Genomic DNA, 13,554 nt, shown 5'->3' on the forward strand with positions numbered 1-13,554 from the left:
ATTCAGCGGCAGCTCACACATATTGGTCCGACCAAAATAATTCCATCATGATAAGTAGATACAACATTATTGTTCATGATAAGAGTAAAGTTGTGTATGTCATACGTTAAAGAAATCAAAAATAACGTCAAAATATCATTAGAAAGTCACTTTCCCCCCGAAATGCAAATAAAAAATATCAATATTCCTACGCTCGCTCCCTCCTCAGCCTTTTTTTTTTTTACGTGTTTGATAACAGAGAATAATTAGGTCATTCTTCGATTCATATCTTTTCACCAATGAATTGATAATACTATATCAACAATTGTATTAAGTACATGTTTATAGTCCGTTAATTATCATACAATTTGTTCTTAAAGAAAAAATTAATCATTCTGTGTGTGTATTTATAATTAAATGACGGAATTTTCAATCCCTGGCCTGCTCGTGTGTACACTTTGTAAACTGAAGGGTATGTGTGGCAAAACGAGAACTGCATGGGTTGGAGATTCGGGTTCGTGTTGAAGTTCAGCATACCATTATATATAGAACTTGAATAATGTAAGTAATTTCTGCGACAAATATATTAGTATATTTCAGTTATTTTCAAAACAAAAAAGGTTTTCATGTTTTCAGTTTAGAATTTTCCGACCGGTCCCTGATTTTCCCAACCCGGCCATTTTAAACACAAGTTGTTGCAGATGCAAATGTTAGAACAAACTATATAAAGTTCAACAGGGATTGTATAATTTTTATTAATCAGAATATTTATATGATCTAATTAAGAAAAGAAAAGTTTTGTCTAACACCGTAACTTCTCGGCAAAACAAAACGTGTTTCTCCGAGCTCGCTGGATGCGTGTGACAGCTCCATTGCACGTGTGTAGACCAAGGCTACAGGTACATGTAGGACTATGTGTACTGTTTGTTAGGAGACTAGGTGACCGTAATGCTATGGAATCACTTATATTTACAACAGTTCCATAATTAGACAGTGCAGTTTTTTTTTATTAACGTCATTATAAACACTGTTAAACATATTAAATCTAACAGTCGAATATCTTTGGATATGGGGTAACCCATATCTATTCTTGTTATGACTAAAACACCATAAAATGCAGAATTCTTTGCCGTTTCTTCATATTTATATTTCAAAATAATTTTATCTGTACTTTGTAGGCATTACAGTGGAATTATAGGTCAAGTGAAAAAAAAATTTTAAAGACTTTTAAAATTTGTTAATAAATCATAAAATTTAAGGTTAGACATTTATGTCTTGACAATTTAATAATTCAATCTGAAGGATTTGAGTATAATTTTGTTTAACATTTTTAGACAAGAAAATTGAACAATTCTGCATGATTCAGTGAAAAAATCATGGAAATTGAGCTAAAACTGACTTCACATCAAGTTTTTATACCAGGTAAACATTGGTTTTTCAATGAAATGTATAGTGTAAAAATACATTTAAGACTCACTTATGGCAATATACTGTAGCTCTTTTACAAACCAAAAAATAAATACTTGACAACCAAAATTCCTTGTATTTCATTCACAAGTTTTTTTTTTCTTTGGTCAATCTCAAGCATAACTTTGAGACCTATTTTGTTCATACTAATAGAAAAAACTTTGTTCTGCAGGTTCAAATATGTTTCATCTGACACTCGAAGCTTCTATCTGTTTTTACTAGACAGGGGATATGAAAAAATTTGTAAAATAAAAAAAAATAATTATATAAATCCTGCAAACATTTACTGCTGTTATTTACACATTGGCTTATCCTGCATGAATGCTCACTGCTGAAACAAATAGATAAACTGACAATGATGCTAAAAAATTATGGAAGAAGTGTGAACAAGTGTGTGCCGAATATGATAAATCATGATGCAAGGTCAGAAAAAGAATTTATCTGTTCATAGTTTCTCTGGCACTACTGCATCAGGTCAAACACTGCTTGATCACACAAAGGGGATATATCAACTTTTTTTTAATGATTTAATACAGAACAGTGAGTTATTCTCCTATTCAATGGGCCAACTTTGATATATACATTGTATACATATTTTGTTGATAAAATATTTCATCATTTAACTTTTTTGTGACAAATGGTTTGCCTGAAGGTTCAATGTAGTGAATGTACAGTGTACTTACTGTTCTGATGTATGGTAAATCTAGAATTTTATAATTTGGAACTCTTCGTAAAAAGTTTACAGCTACTGGGAAAAATCCACTAAAAATGTAGAAAGTTTGATTTTTATCATATTTATAAAAAAACCCTTTAATTTTGCAATTGGTATTTTTATGTAAATCAAACAATATGTATAAAACTATGAACAACTATATTTCTCTACTTATAGCAAATAAGTTAACAAATAATTCTCAGATCTGATAAACAGATACTGATTCATCTTTGTAGTTAGTCTTACCTGAACAAAAGAAAGAATCCATACATCTCTACACACATTCCAATAACTGGCCACCCTAACAACACAATCAATATACCACCAACAAAGAAACTGGTAGCTTTTAATTTATGTCTTTGGAAAAAAAATCGGAAAGTTCTCTCCAATCCGATGACAAAAGCTAGTCCACATATGAATAGTATCTGAAACAATAGAAAATACATGTTTATAATGTTAATATTGTGTGTTTTCAGCAATAAATTATTAAGCATGGTTAATGACCGTACATGGTGATATACATGTAGTGATTAGAATGTTTTATTCTTATTCCTTTAAATGATATGTCCAACAGACCAAGTTAGAATTTGTTCCATGTATTGGTAATGTAGCAAAATAAACATGGGCGATTACTGGAACTTGCATTTACTATGAAGAAAACAGAGAGTTTCCAATGTAAACATGACGTGCAAGTCTTTATATGGATCATTTTTTAGGAAAAAAGGTTTGTTTTGATTATGGTACATGTAGTTATTTTCAGTGCATCCCTTTTGTATTCTTCAAAATCACTTTGAAGCATATTCACTCTGATTAGTAAGAATAATCTAACTGTGTCTCTGCCACTCTCTGGACAAGCCCTCACAGTTAATGATTTTGAAGAATATTAAAGGGTTTGCACTAAAAATAACTACCAAATTAATCAAAACAAACCTGTTTGAGATTGTACATGCCTTTTATCCATAAAATAATCCATTTTCCAAAAAAAAATAATCAATAAACATGAAACATAAAAATCAACCAATCTTCAACATTTTTCTCGCTTCAAACTTGCCTGCTGCATTTACACGCAGATCTCTCAGGATTATTCATAGTAAATGCACTGAATTTGATTTATCACCTGTGTTAATTTTGCTACATTGTGAATACATGGAATGATTTCTTATGTAGAACCATGGCCGTAGGACAATATCACTTTAACAATTAGAATGTTCTATCTACCCTCTGATTTCCTACATTGCAATTATAAGGGATGTATTCTGTGGTGAGGGCTTGTCCCGAGAAACAGTTCAACTATAGTGAGAGTGCAATGATTTGGAAAGATTAGTATCAAGTCTGTTTGGAATATTCACTGATGGATTGTTTGGGTCTTGATAACCCATTTGGGAAATTCAATCCTGTGTTGGAGATTGGTCCAAGCCTGTTTATATGAGACCATCAAATTGGTATGTTAGTTCATTGTATATATGTATCCAATCTATAGCTGGCATAACTTTCAATTTCAGAGGAAAAGATGTAAAATTATGTCTTTAAGAAAACAAAACTTAGACTTGATTATCTTACATTTCCTATTGCCAGCAATCCTTTGTCAAACAAAAACAAAACGCCCAGAAATAGGAAGGCGATACCAAATCCCGCCAAGCCAACTCCAATTTCTGTAGAAAAAACATAAAATTATATTTTACAATGACGTAACAAAATCATATTCCTCACATTCCCAAATATTGAAATTTGTAATTTAACCACAATATTTAAAAGAGTATCATAGATCCAATAGCTCATCTACCGGTGGAGGAAATTCGAATGAAATACAAAGTAGAATTTCCCTGGGTTTAAAATAAAGGGAAAGCAACATACTTTGAAAATCTGTTACTTGATACATCTTGGATGTTTATCGATTTACGAACAAGACAAGAAACGGTTCTTGTGACATCTGGCTTAGCCAAAACTTGACTCAAGCTGCTGTCTGAGTCAGTGAGACTGTGAGTGTCTCGCTTGTTTTCGCCACGACTCGGAACTAGTTTTCCCCCTTCTAACACAAAAGAGTTAACAAAGTTGTGTAACTCGCACTTCTAATATTTCCTTCGATCCGATCACGATTTAGGAAGTGAATTCCACTACCTTGTAGAATGTGCTTTTTTCAAGAGAGAACGAAAAACTTGTTCCAAATATTTTTTACGCTAACCCTAATGTTATCAAATTTCACGACTTATTAAATATTGTAAGGATACTAATGTCGTTTTTGGACTTGCTAAATGTTGTAAAGTTATATTGTCAGTAATAAATTGTTAATAGCAAAACTACTGTGTAACAAATGTTATAACACATATAGTTTTATTTTGTATAAGCGCTACAGAAGCCTTCTATACTATAATGTTTTGAAATATACATGTGCATTGTAAATAATATTAGTGCCACTCATTCATTCATGCAAATATTTACTATACTTACCCAAATGCTTTCAAATTTTATGACTCGAAAAGTGAAAAAATATCACTAGAAGATTAAAAAAAAATCAATTTCGATCCATGAAAATTTATTGAATCCTTTTACATGCAATCTTTAAACGAAGTCACAAAGTGAATTCTTAATTCTATCTATCTATTTTTTCTTTATTTTTATCATTATCACTTTTTTTCTAAATAGAATTGAACTATGCAACGTAATAGGAAAATTGAATTTATCATATGACTGGAAAATTTACACTAATAGGTACTCCCCATCTCAAATGTTAAAAAATTATGCATCTAGTATACTTAAATGTTAATAATATAAAAATATATTTTTTCTAACAATTAAGATGGGGAGTGTATATGATTTTACATGATAAAGTTTTCGAAATTGTATCGCACGTCGAAAACTAAATCTACCTCATGATTCTGTAAATATGTAATTATTCTTCTTTTATTTTGGGGGAAAAAATCATTAGAATGTAACCCAAAAGTCTATTAAAAACAAACAAACAAACAAACTAGGGTGGCTTTCCCGACACCTTTTTTTCCGGAGGAAGGATACATATTTCATAGTCATAAAAGCTCAGTCACTTTTAAATACTTCAATCGTATTTTTTTTCAGTTCAGAATTCATTTAAAAATACTTAACATATTCATAAATAAAGTATCTCGAATTGCATTATATCCATAATTGCATTATATCCATAATGCAATGGTAATCAAAGTTGGTAATTCTTAAAAATATAATGTTCTAGAGGAGTATTAAGGTCTCATAAGAATGAATTCAAATATTAAATTTAATGATTTCTGAAACTTGTACACATGCATTTTTATATGCCCATAGGAAGAATAATGTTTTTCAGTTTGAACCAGAAAAAAATGCCTTGCAAAGAATAAATTGAAAACCATAATATGTAGCTACATCATTTTATATTTTTTGTCGTAAAATATTTATTAGAAATGTTACTGGGTTTGGGTTGGGGTTTGTCATTGCTCCCATTCAATGGCTTTACATATTTAAGGATTGTTCTTTCTATCACATATTCAATTTAGTTCTTTCTTTTAGGGGGGGGGGGTATTCACCGGTGATCAGCCAAAACACATTAACGCACCATTTATGTTCTAGACTTAAAAGTCTGACATCTAGTAGTTATAAGGGTATGATAGATCTTTAGAATATCATAAGATACGAGACTGTTTCGAAGTTGCTATGACGTAGCATTACACAAATTTTCGGTCTTGAGGCAGATCTAAATCATAAGTTAGTTTTATGAAATGGACCCAGCAATGTGCTCCACTATTCTGGCTCTAGAAGTCTACTGCAACTTAATTAAAGAAAAATTCATATTGTTAATTGAAACAGGTGAATAAAATTCAATAAGCACTGTCAAAACATATATGTAAATAACTTTCACAAAGTATTGTTAATTTCCCTCTCCTGGAATTCCATACTTTATTGGAAGGTTCTGAATTGTCCGTGATTACTTTAGAGACAAGGGGGCATTTCAAGATAGAGCTTATCAAGCTGCGGTAAATAGAGAAGAAAATTGCCACGTCTTGAATTAACATATAATGGTAGACCTCATTTGGGACTTTTTATGGTTTCCCTACGTTCGTAATTATAATAGAACTTTCAGAACAGGGAGTGGGTTAAGACTATAAGATTGGGAAGAGAATCGGAAACGTACTAAGTCTTCGTCGCGTGGATTCCATTACTTATATCGAACAACTCCATTTTTGAATGAAGACAGATCTATTTGAAATAGCTTAATACAAGGTTAAAGCCATTAATAAAACGAACTTTTTTCCTAGATTTAATTACTACAAATTTTGGTTCTATTGATCAGAGCATTTCTTCAGATCTAGACATCATTTTCATTGGCTTTTTTAAAGGCATGGCGCGTGACTTTTTCAAAGGGAATTAAAATTCACATACGACAATGTGGGTTAGTTCGCTTGCAACATTTTATTTACTAGTACATGTATGTTCCTCTCTGAAGAACGTAGAAAGCATGAACACAACTTAACGTCCAATAACTTCTTTTTGCACATCTACTATAAAGCACATGATTTCTATCGCATTTGAAAAAGAACAGTGTAACCTAAATGAAAACATGAAGGGGATTTACCATAGTTTTCTATTTTCCCCTGATGATTGTAAACATTGAATAGAAGTGGAAAAATGAATTTGAAATAAAAGAACTATATTTTTGGCGAGGCTGTGGCGAATGAAATGATCATACATGTATTTTATGCTTCTTAAATTACTACAGAATGAAACATATGGAGATAACAAAAGTATTCAAGATCAACAGTTCAGAAAAACAATACAAAATGGGAGCAGAGCAAACACGTACCTCCAAAACATCAGAGGTGGGATCAGGTGCCTTGGAGGAGTGAGCATCCCCTGCCGACAGGTCCCACCCGCCGTGTGCTCCTTGTCATGATCGGGAAATAACGGAAAAATCCATCGTCAATTCAGTGTATAAATATTGGACTAACAGTAAGATGAAAAACGTCAGTCAGCATTTGACTCAATGATAAATTGTATTTGCAGATAAGGTCAGTAGTTGTATCGACAATAGAACTTACGAATGACTTTAAACGAGACTGCTGATATTCTTGTCTCATCAACTTATTTGTCAATAATTTACCTCGTTTTAAAAATTAAACAGGCTTATTTGAGTAATTTTATTGAATAATAATGAAGCATGAGCGTACTCCTCGGTACAAAAATTTAACATCAAAAATGAAATTTCTATCTTCAAAAAAGTTCTATCAATAATTAATTGCATAATTTAAATCAGTGGTTGCGCTCTCATGCGAAATGTTAAAGATATAGCTTTAAAATGACTGATTTTAAAAACTTATTCAGGATATCTGTAAAATGACAAAATTCATGAAGTTATAATGAATTGAAAATCATATCTTTTTTAGATTGATTTCCAAACACCTATAGGACCTAAATGCATTTGATGCATTTTCATCACAATTTAAGGAGTTTTACTTAAAAAAAAATCACAGGGCCAAAAAAAAAATGCCCCAAGAGAACTTTGTTCATTCTACTTACAATGTACTAAATCTGAACCAAAGTATCTCTAAGCTAATCGTTGCCTGGTTGAATGGTAATTCCCTAACCTTGATAATTATTTCACACAATTCCAATTATTGGGTTAAGTGCCTAAGCAAGCTTTGCTTTTCACCTCTGATAAGAGAGCCTGTGTGTCAGGTAGTTCTAATAAATAATTGTTATCATTGGTTTAAAATTGCTACGTACTAATTTTCATTTTATAAAAAGCTACATGTATATTGAGTACGAGATGTTAAAAAAATGGAGCATTTGAATTTATATATTATGTAAAAAGAATGTTAGATACAGAATTGTTAATACCAAATTACTTGATAATTAATAATAAAAAGTACACTGCAACCGATGTCCCTTTATTTCCTTTTTTTTTATTTAAACGTTTTAGTCACGAAAGACGACAAAGACCATCTAATAACTTTACTGTATGACGAATGAGGTAACCGACTTATTCATCGTCATCTTTCCTTATTTCTGTATTAACTCCATAATCTACTGCATTATCCATATGGTGTTTATATATCCTAATTTATTCACTACTCAAGAGTATGCCCTGAGTCAAATCTTTTTTTTTGGCCGAGGCCGTTCATTGGTATTTATAGGGATTTCAACAACCTCATTTAAAGTCAGCATTTCCTAAATCCTGTTTCTTTTATTAAAATGACATTGATAAGAAATAAACTATCACTAACCCTGATTTTGGCTGATCTGTTTTATAACAATTTTAGATCTTTACTTTTATATTATTTTTGAACACGGAATGTTCCATCTACCTTATCAATACATAGGGCTTACGGCGGATGTGGCGGTCAAAAGGGGAAGTGTACTCCTCTAGGCACCTGATCCCACCTGTGGAATTTTCAGGGTTTCGTGTTTTAATGCAAAGTTTACAGAACTCTATTTTTTGTATTTTTTATGAGATCGATCCCTGTCCGTTATCTTCACTTTTGAATTATTTTTTAGAAGCACGGGCTACTTTCACATGGATTGTATTAACTCATGAAAGACCAGTCATAATAAAAAATCAAACAATATCTTAATTACTTATTGACTAAGGATGGCTTTAATTGCTAGAAAATGCTTTTGAAAAGTTTTCCCTGCTTTTTCACGTGCGATAGAGGATTGAGAATTCACACCCGTCGTGTACTCCTTGTCATGATCGGGGAATAATGGACAGATCCATCGAAAATTCAGTGTGTAAATAACGGCTTAATAATCAGTACGAAAAACGTTAGTCAGCGTTTGACCCAACCACAAACTGCATTTAATTGCTAACAAGGTCATTGCATCGATCACAAAACTCACGAAACAAATACTTTAACGGGACTGCCGATACTCCTGTTTCATCAACTTGTTGGTCAACAACTTGCCTACCTTAGAAACAATTCACACACAGAGCACATCCCCGCGCATCTAACCTATTGACATCAATCCTCGACTTTGTGCAGCAATGTACCTTCATCACCTGCATTCAGAGTTTATATCTCTCAGTGATTCGATACGCAGGAACATGTTCTTTGTATGTATAATAATGTTCTTTGTATGTATAATTTTTAAAAAGAGGTAAATGAGGATGGTAATGTCAGCAGTCTCGTTTAAGGTCATCATTTTGTAGTTTCTATGGTCGATACAATGACCTTGTCAGCAAATGCAATTTATCTCCATTTGTTTCATCATTGAGTCAAATGCCGATTGACGTTTTTCACACTAACTGCAAGTCCTTTATTTAACACTAAATTGACGACGTATTTTTCTGTTGTTTCCCTATCATGGCAAGGAGCACACACAGACGTGGCCGGTCGGCAGGGAATGCTCACTCCTCCAAGGCACTTGATTCCACCTCTGATGTTTTTTGGGCCCATGTTTGCTCCGCTCCTATTTTGTATTGTTTTAAGGACTTTTAGGCTTGTCAATACTGTTCATTATCTGCATATATTTCATATAACCGTATGTTTTGTATATACATGTACATATTTTTCCCTAATCGTTTTTATGAATCATTTTGTCAAAGATGCGATTCTACCCTTGCACTGAAATATAAATGAATGAATAGAAATAAATGAGAAAAAGTACATAAGTTTTGTTCCCAGAGTGAGAGTAAACGCCCAAATTTTTATTACATTTTTACTAATTATCATTCAAAAAGTAAGTACCTTATGCCTCAAACATAGATATACATGAAGAAAGTTCACAAGCCATGCTTTGTTTTCTACATTCCTTTTATCAAGTAAAAAGTAAACAAGGACACAGATTAGGACGACAAATTACACATTAATCGTTTTGATAAGTAAATTTTTCTATTAAATATCAGGGATTCCTATCATCTTTATAATGTAAATACTTTATCAACCACACTGCCGGCTTTTACTAAAATACCAGAAACTCGTGTCTCATTCTCAGGAATTCAAAAGGTTCTTTGATCAATCTTTATAAATATGAAAAGCTTTAATATCAATTTTTCTTCTGAAGTCGCTATGCTTATTCAGTAATTCGCTATAGAGTTCTGTAAATAATTCCATAATCGATATATTTTTGAAGTTTTTCCTGCTTAGAAACATTGTTCAGTCACTCGACTGTAATAAGTATAAGTTTTTCTTAACATTTACTGATTTGATAGTCCTTTTTAGTATAGTAATAATTAAATTTGATACTTCAGATTAGTTTTATGTTTGTCTAAAGGATAAAAACACATTTTAGTATATCGATATTCCAGAAAAAGTACAAGATTTGACGTTGCAAGTCATGTACAACGCTATTAGCAATTGGATACATAAAATTACATATCGAGACATATTGTAGATTTCCGCCGAACAACAATTTTACGAGGTAATGTACATGTACAATAGAAAGAACAAAAAGGATTTTAAGAAGGACACAAGTTTAATCCAATACGAAGCCTTGAATACATAAAATTACATATCGAGACATATTGTAGATTTCCGCCGGACAACAATTTTACGAGGTAATGTTCTCCTGCATAAAAAATAGACAGAAACCAGCGGGGTGTAATAAAACAAACCTATAGTCCCAGGGCTCCGGTTTCACCGGTAGAGGACTAATAAACACATCTGGGAGCGGGGTTATTAAATAGAAAACAGACTTAAGTCTTATTTGAAATTATTGTGATTATGAATTACATTTTCCAACATATGTAAAAATTTATGCATTAAACAAATCTGCAAATGCTTATGTTCACACTCTTAAAAAAGTTTTACTTAGTAGTCATTTTTTACTTGAAATAACGAAGATAAGTAAAAGATAATTACTAAGCGTTTACTTAAAATTCTAAATCAATTATTGAAATATATGTCAATTACTAAATTCAAATGTTTTACTTGATATTTGTATTTTAAAGAATTGATTTACTTACACACTAAAAAGTTTTACTTAGTAATTTATATTTACTTAAATCTGTGTATATAAGTAATAACATTACTTGGTCTTTACTTACATTTTACCACTATCTACTATATAACTAATATTTTTTTGCCCCCGTAAACGAAGTTTCGGGGGTATATAGTTTTTGTCGTGTCCGTCTGTCTGTCTCTCTGTCTGTCTGTCTCTCTGTTTGTCTGTTTGTCCCTAAAAACTTTAACCTTGCCCATAACTTTTGATTTAGCAGAGGTATGACTTGCATATTTCACATGTCTATTCCTTTTGACAAGACCTTTCTTTGAGTATCGCTAAATTTGACCTTTTGACCTTGACCTTGGAGTTTGACCCACTTTTACAAATTCTAAACTTTTTCTTTAGTCATATCTTTTTAACAGTAAATACCAGGACATTAATACTTCACATATATATTATTTGTTGAAAGACCTTTCATTTGATACCAACAACCATGACCATTTGACCTTGCCCTTGGAGATTTCAATCCTTGTGAAAAAAACTTTAACCTTGGCCATTACTTTTGAACGATAAGGGATAGGGCTTTCAAACTTACATATTCGTAATTCCTGTGAGAAGACCAATCTTTAGATACCAAGAACTTTGACCCTTTGACATTGACATTGGAGTTTGACCCACTTTTAAAAAGCAAACCTTGACTTTAACTTTAAAAGGGTTAGGGTTAGTGCGTTCATACTTTACATATTTCATCCTTGTGACAAGACCTTTCTTTGGGTACCACCAAATCTGACCCATTGTCCTTGACCTTGGAGTTTGATCTACATTTCAAAATTGGTAACCTTGACCATAACTTCTGAAGGGTTGGGGCTAGTGCTTTCATATTTCAGATATGTATTTATTGTGGCAGGACCTTTCATTAGATATCAATAACATTGACAATTTGACCTTGACCTTTGAGATATCAAGAAATACCAATATATTGAATTTGCATATAAGAATAGTTTAACCTTTGCTATGTTGCCACACGGTGGGCTTCAGTGTTTCACATACACATCTTGTTTAAGTTGTATTTAATTGATTTACTTAAAACAATAATTTATTTACTGAATCAAGGAGAATTCAGAGCAGTTGCAATACAAATAATTACTTAAAAATGGTAGTCTAATCACTATCAGGATTGAGTTCTTGAAATGTAATATATAATTTTGGCTTCCATATTAATTGTCTGTGAAGAGGAGTTATCTTTCTTCTTAATATTCCTTCATGTAAAAAAAAAGTCATACTAATTAAAATGCTGTATTAAGTACTTGAAACTTTAAACCATTTTTAAAATTGTCCTTGAAAAAATACAGCTTATTCCATTTATAAGACTTTTCATGTTGGAATTAAATGTTTTATTGTTAAATATAATAAAAGAATTGCAAAGAAATTGGCAAAAGAAATAGAAAGTACTGTTACCAACCCATGTAGATTTCATCTAATTGACAACTCAAAAAGGTCAAATAGGAAACTGTGATCAAGAAAACTGTGATTAGTTTTGCGTCTTATACTTTCATAGTTACATGTACCTCCTTTATCAGAGGGTTGATACCTTAAAAATTGCAGTTTTTCTAGTAAATAATGTCGATTTTAGTAAATATGATAAGTATTTCATTTACTTAGCATTCTCTTAAGTAATAATATTCTAGATTTTAATTAGTTTCAGAATTACATTTACTTAGTAATAATTCATAAAATCTAGTATATAGAAAGCATATTATCTCTAAATTAAGTAATAATGATTTACTAAAAATGAGTAGTTCATTTACTAAGTAATATAATTCCTATTAAGTATTGATACTTAGTAAATCATTTTATAAGTAAATGAATTTATCCTTATTGCTAATTATGTTTACAATTACTAACCAGGATAGTCATTTACTTGCTATTCTGACTAAATGGATTACTAATAATTACTAGTTTTTCTTAATCTAATATCTTATTTTAAAAACAACAAGTAAGAATTTTTTTAGAGTGCAACTGTTTGGCTGACAAGTTTCATACCAATTGTTGGCTTGATAAAGGTGGGAGTTGACTACGCAGTGTGTCCAAGGCCGTAACTAGGATAAATTTTTTAGTGAGGCCAGGGTGCTTGGCATTCCTAGTCTCAGACGGGTTAAGGGTAGTACCTCGTGACCAGTGATTGAGGTTTCCAGAGTAAAAAGTTTTTACGTTTTGAATTGTCGCCCGCATGGCGCAGTGGTTAGAGCGTATGCTCTAAAGTCGCAGACTAAGGAATTGATCCTTACATAACGGGTTCAAATCCCACTGCGGGAGGTAAAGACAGGTCCTTCGGATGAGACCGTAAAAACCAAGATCCCATGTCACAGTAAGTGATGGCACAAAAAAGACCTCTCACTGTTCAATCATCTTCAGTGATCCAGAAAGCCCAGTACAGATTTAAAACTTGCAGCCCTCTATCGACAAGTGTTTCAATATGATTGAGAAATTCTTAGAAGGGGTGTTGAATCATC

At 31.9% G+C, this 13,554-nt stretch overlaps 1 protein-coding gene across 1 annotated transcript; it reads right to left on the reverse strand.

The window, feature by feature from the left end:
- Window positions 1-1,988: 1,988 nt before the first annotated feature.
- On the reverse strand, window positions 1,989-4,121 carry LOC134263187 (vesicle transport protein GOT1B-like). Its single transcript, XM_062745495.1, has 4 exons — window positions 4,013-4,121; window positions 3,719-3,810; window positions 2,405-2,583; window positions 1,989-2,208 (listed from the first exon to the last, which is right to left on the reverse strand). The coding sequence occupies exons 1-4, from the start codon at window positions 4,035-4,037 to the stop codon at window positions 2,004-2,006; spliced, it is 501 nt and encodes a 166-aa protein (XP_062601479.1). The 5' UTR covers window positions 4,038-4,121; the 3' UTR covers window positions 1,989-2,003.
- Window positions 4,122-13,554: the final 9,433 nt, after the last annotated feature.

This window comes from Saccostrea cucullata, unplaced genomic scaffold, assembly GCF_032062105.1.
Source record: "Saccostrea cucullata isolate Sc308-1 unplaced genomic scaffold, CSIRO_AGI_Scuc_v1 ctg11414, whole genome shotgun sequence".
NCBI lineage: Eukaryota > Metazoa > Mollusca > Bivalvia > Ostreida > Ostreidae > Saccostrea > Saccostrea cuccullata.

Bases quoted from the DNA above. Each gene is read 5' to 3' on its own strand.
- LOC134263187 (XM_062745495.1), bottom strand. From the start codon at position 4,037: ATGTATCAAGTAACAGATTTTCAAA. The intron at 3,811-4,012 runs GTATGTTGCTTT...TTTTTTCTACAG, and splicing joins TCAAGTAACAGATTTTCAAA to AAATTGGAGTTGGCTTGGCG. The intron at 2,584-3,718 runs GTAAGATAATCA...CTATTGTTTCAG, and splicing joins GATTGCTGGCAATAGGAAAT to ATACTATTCATATGTGGACT.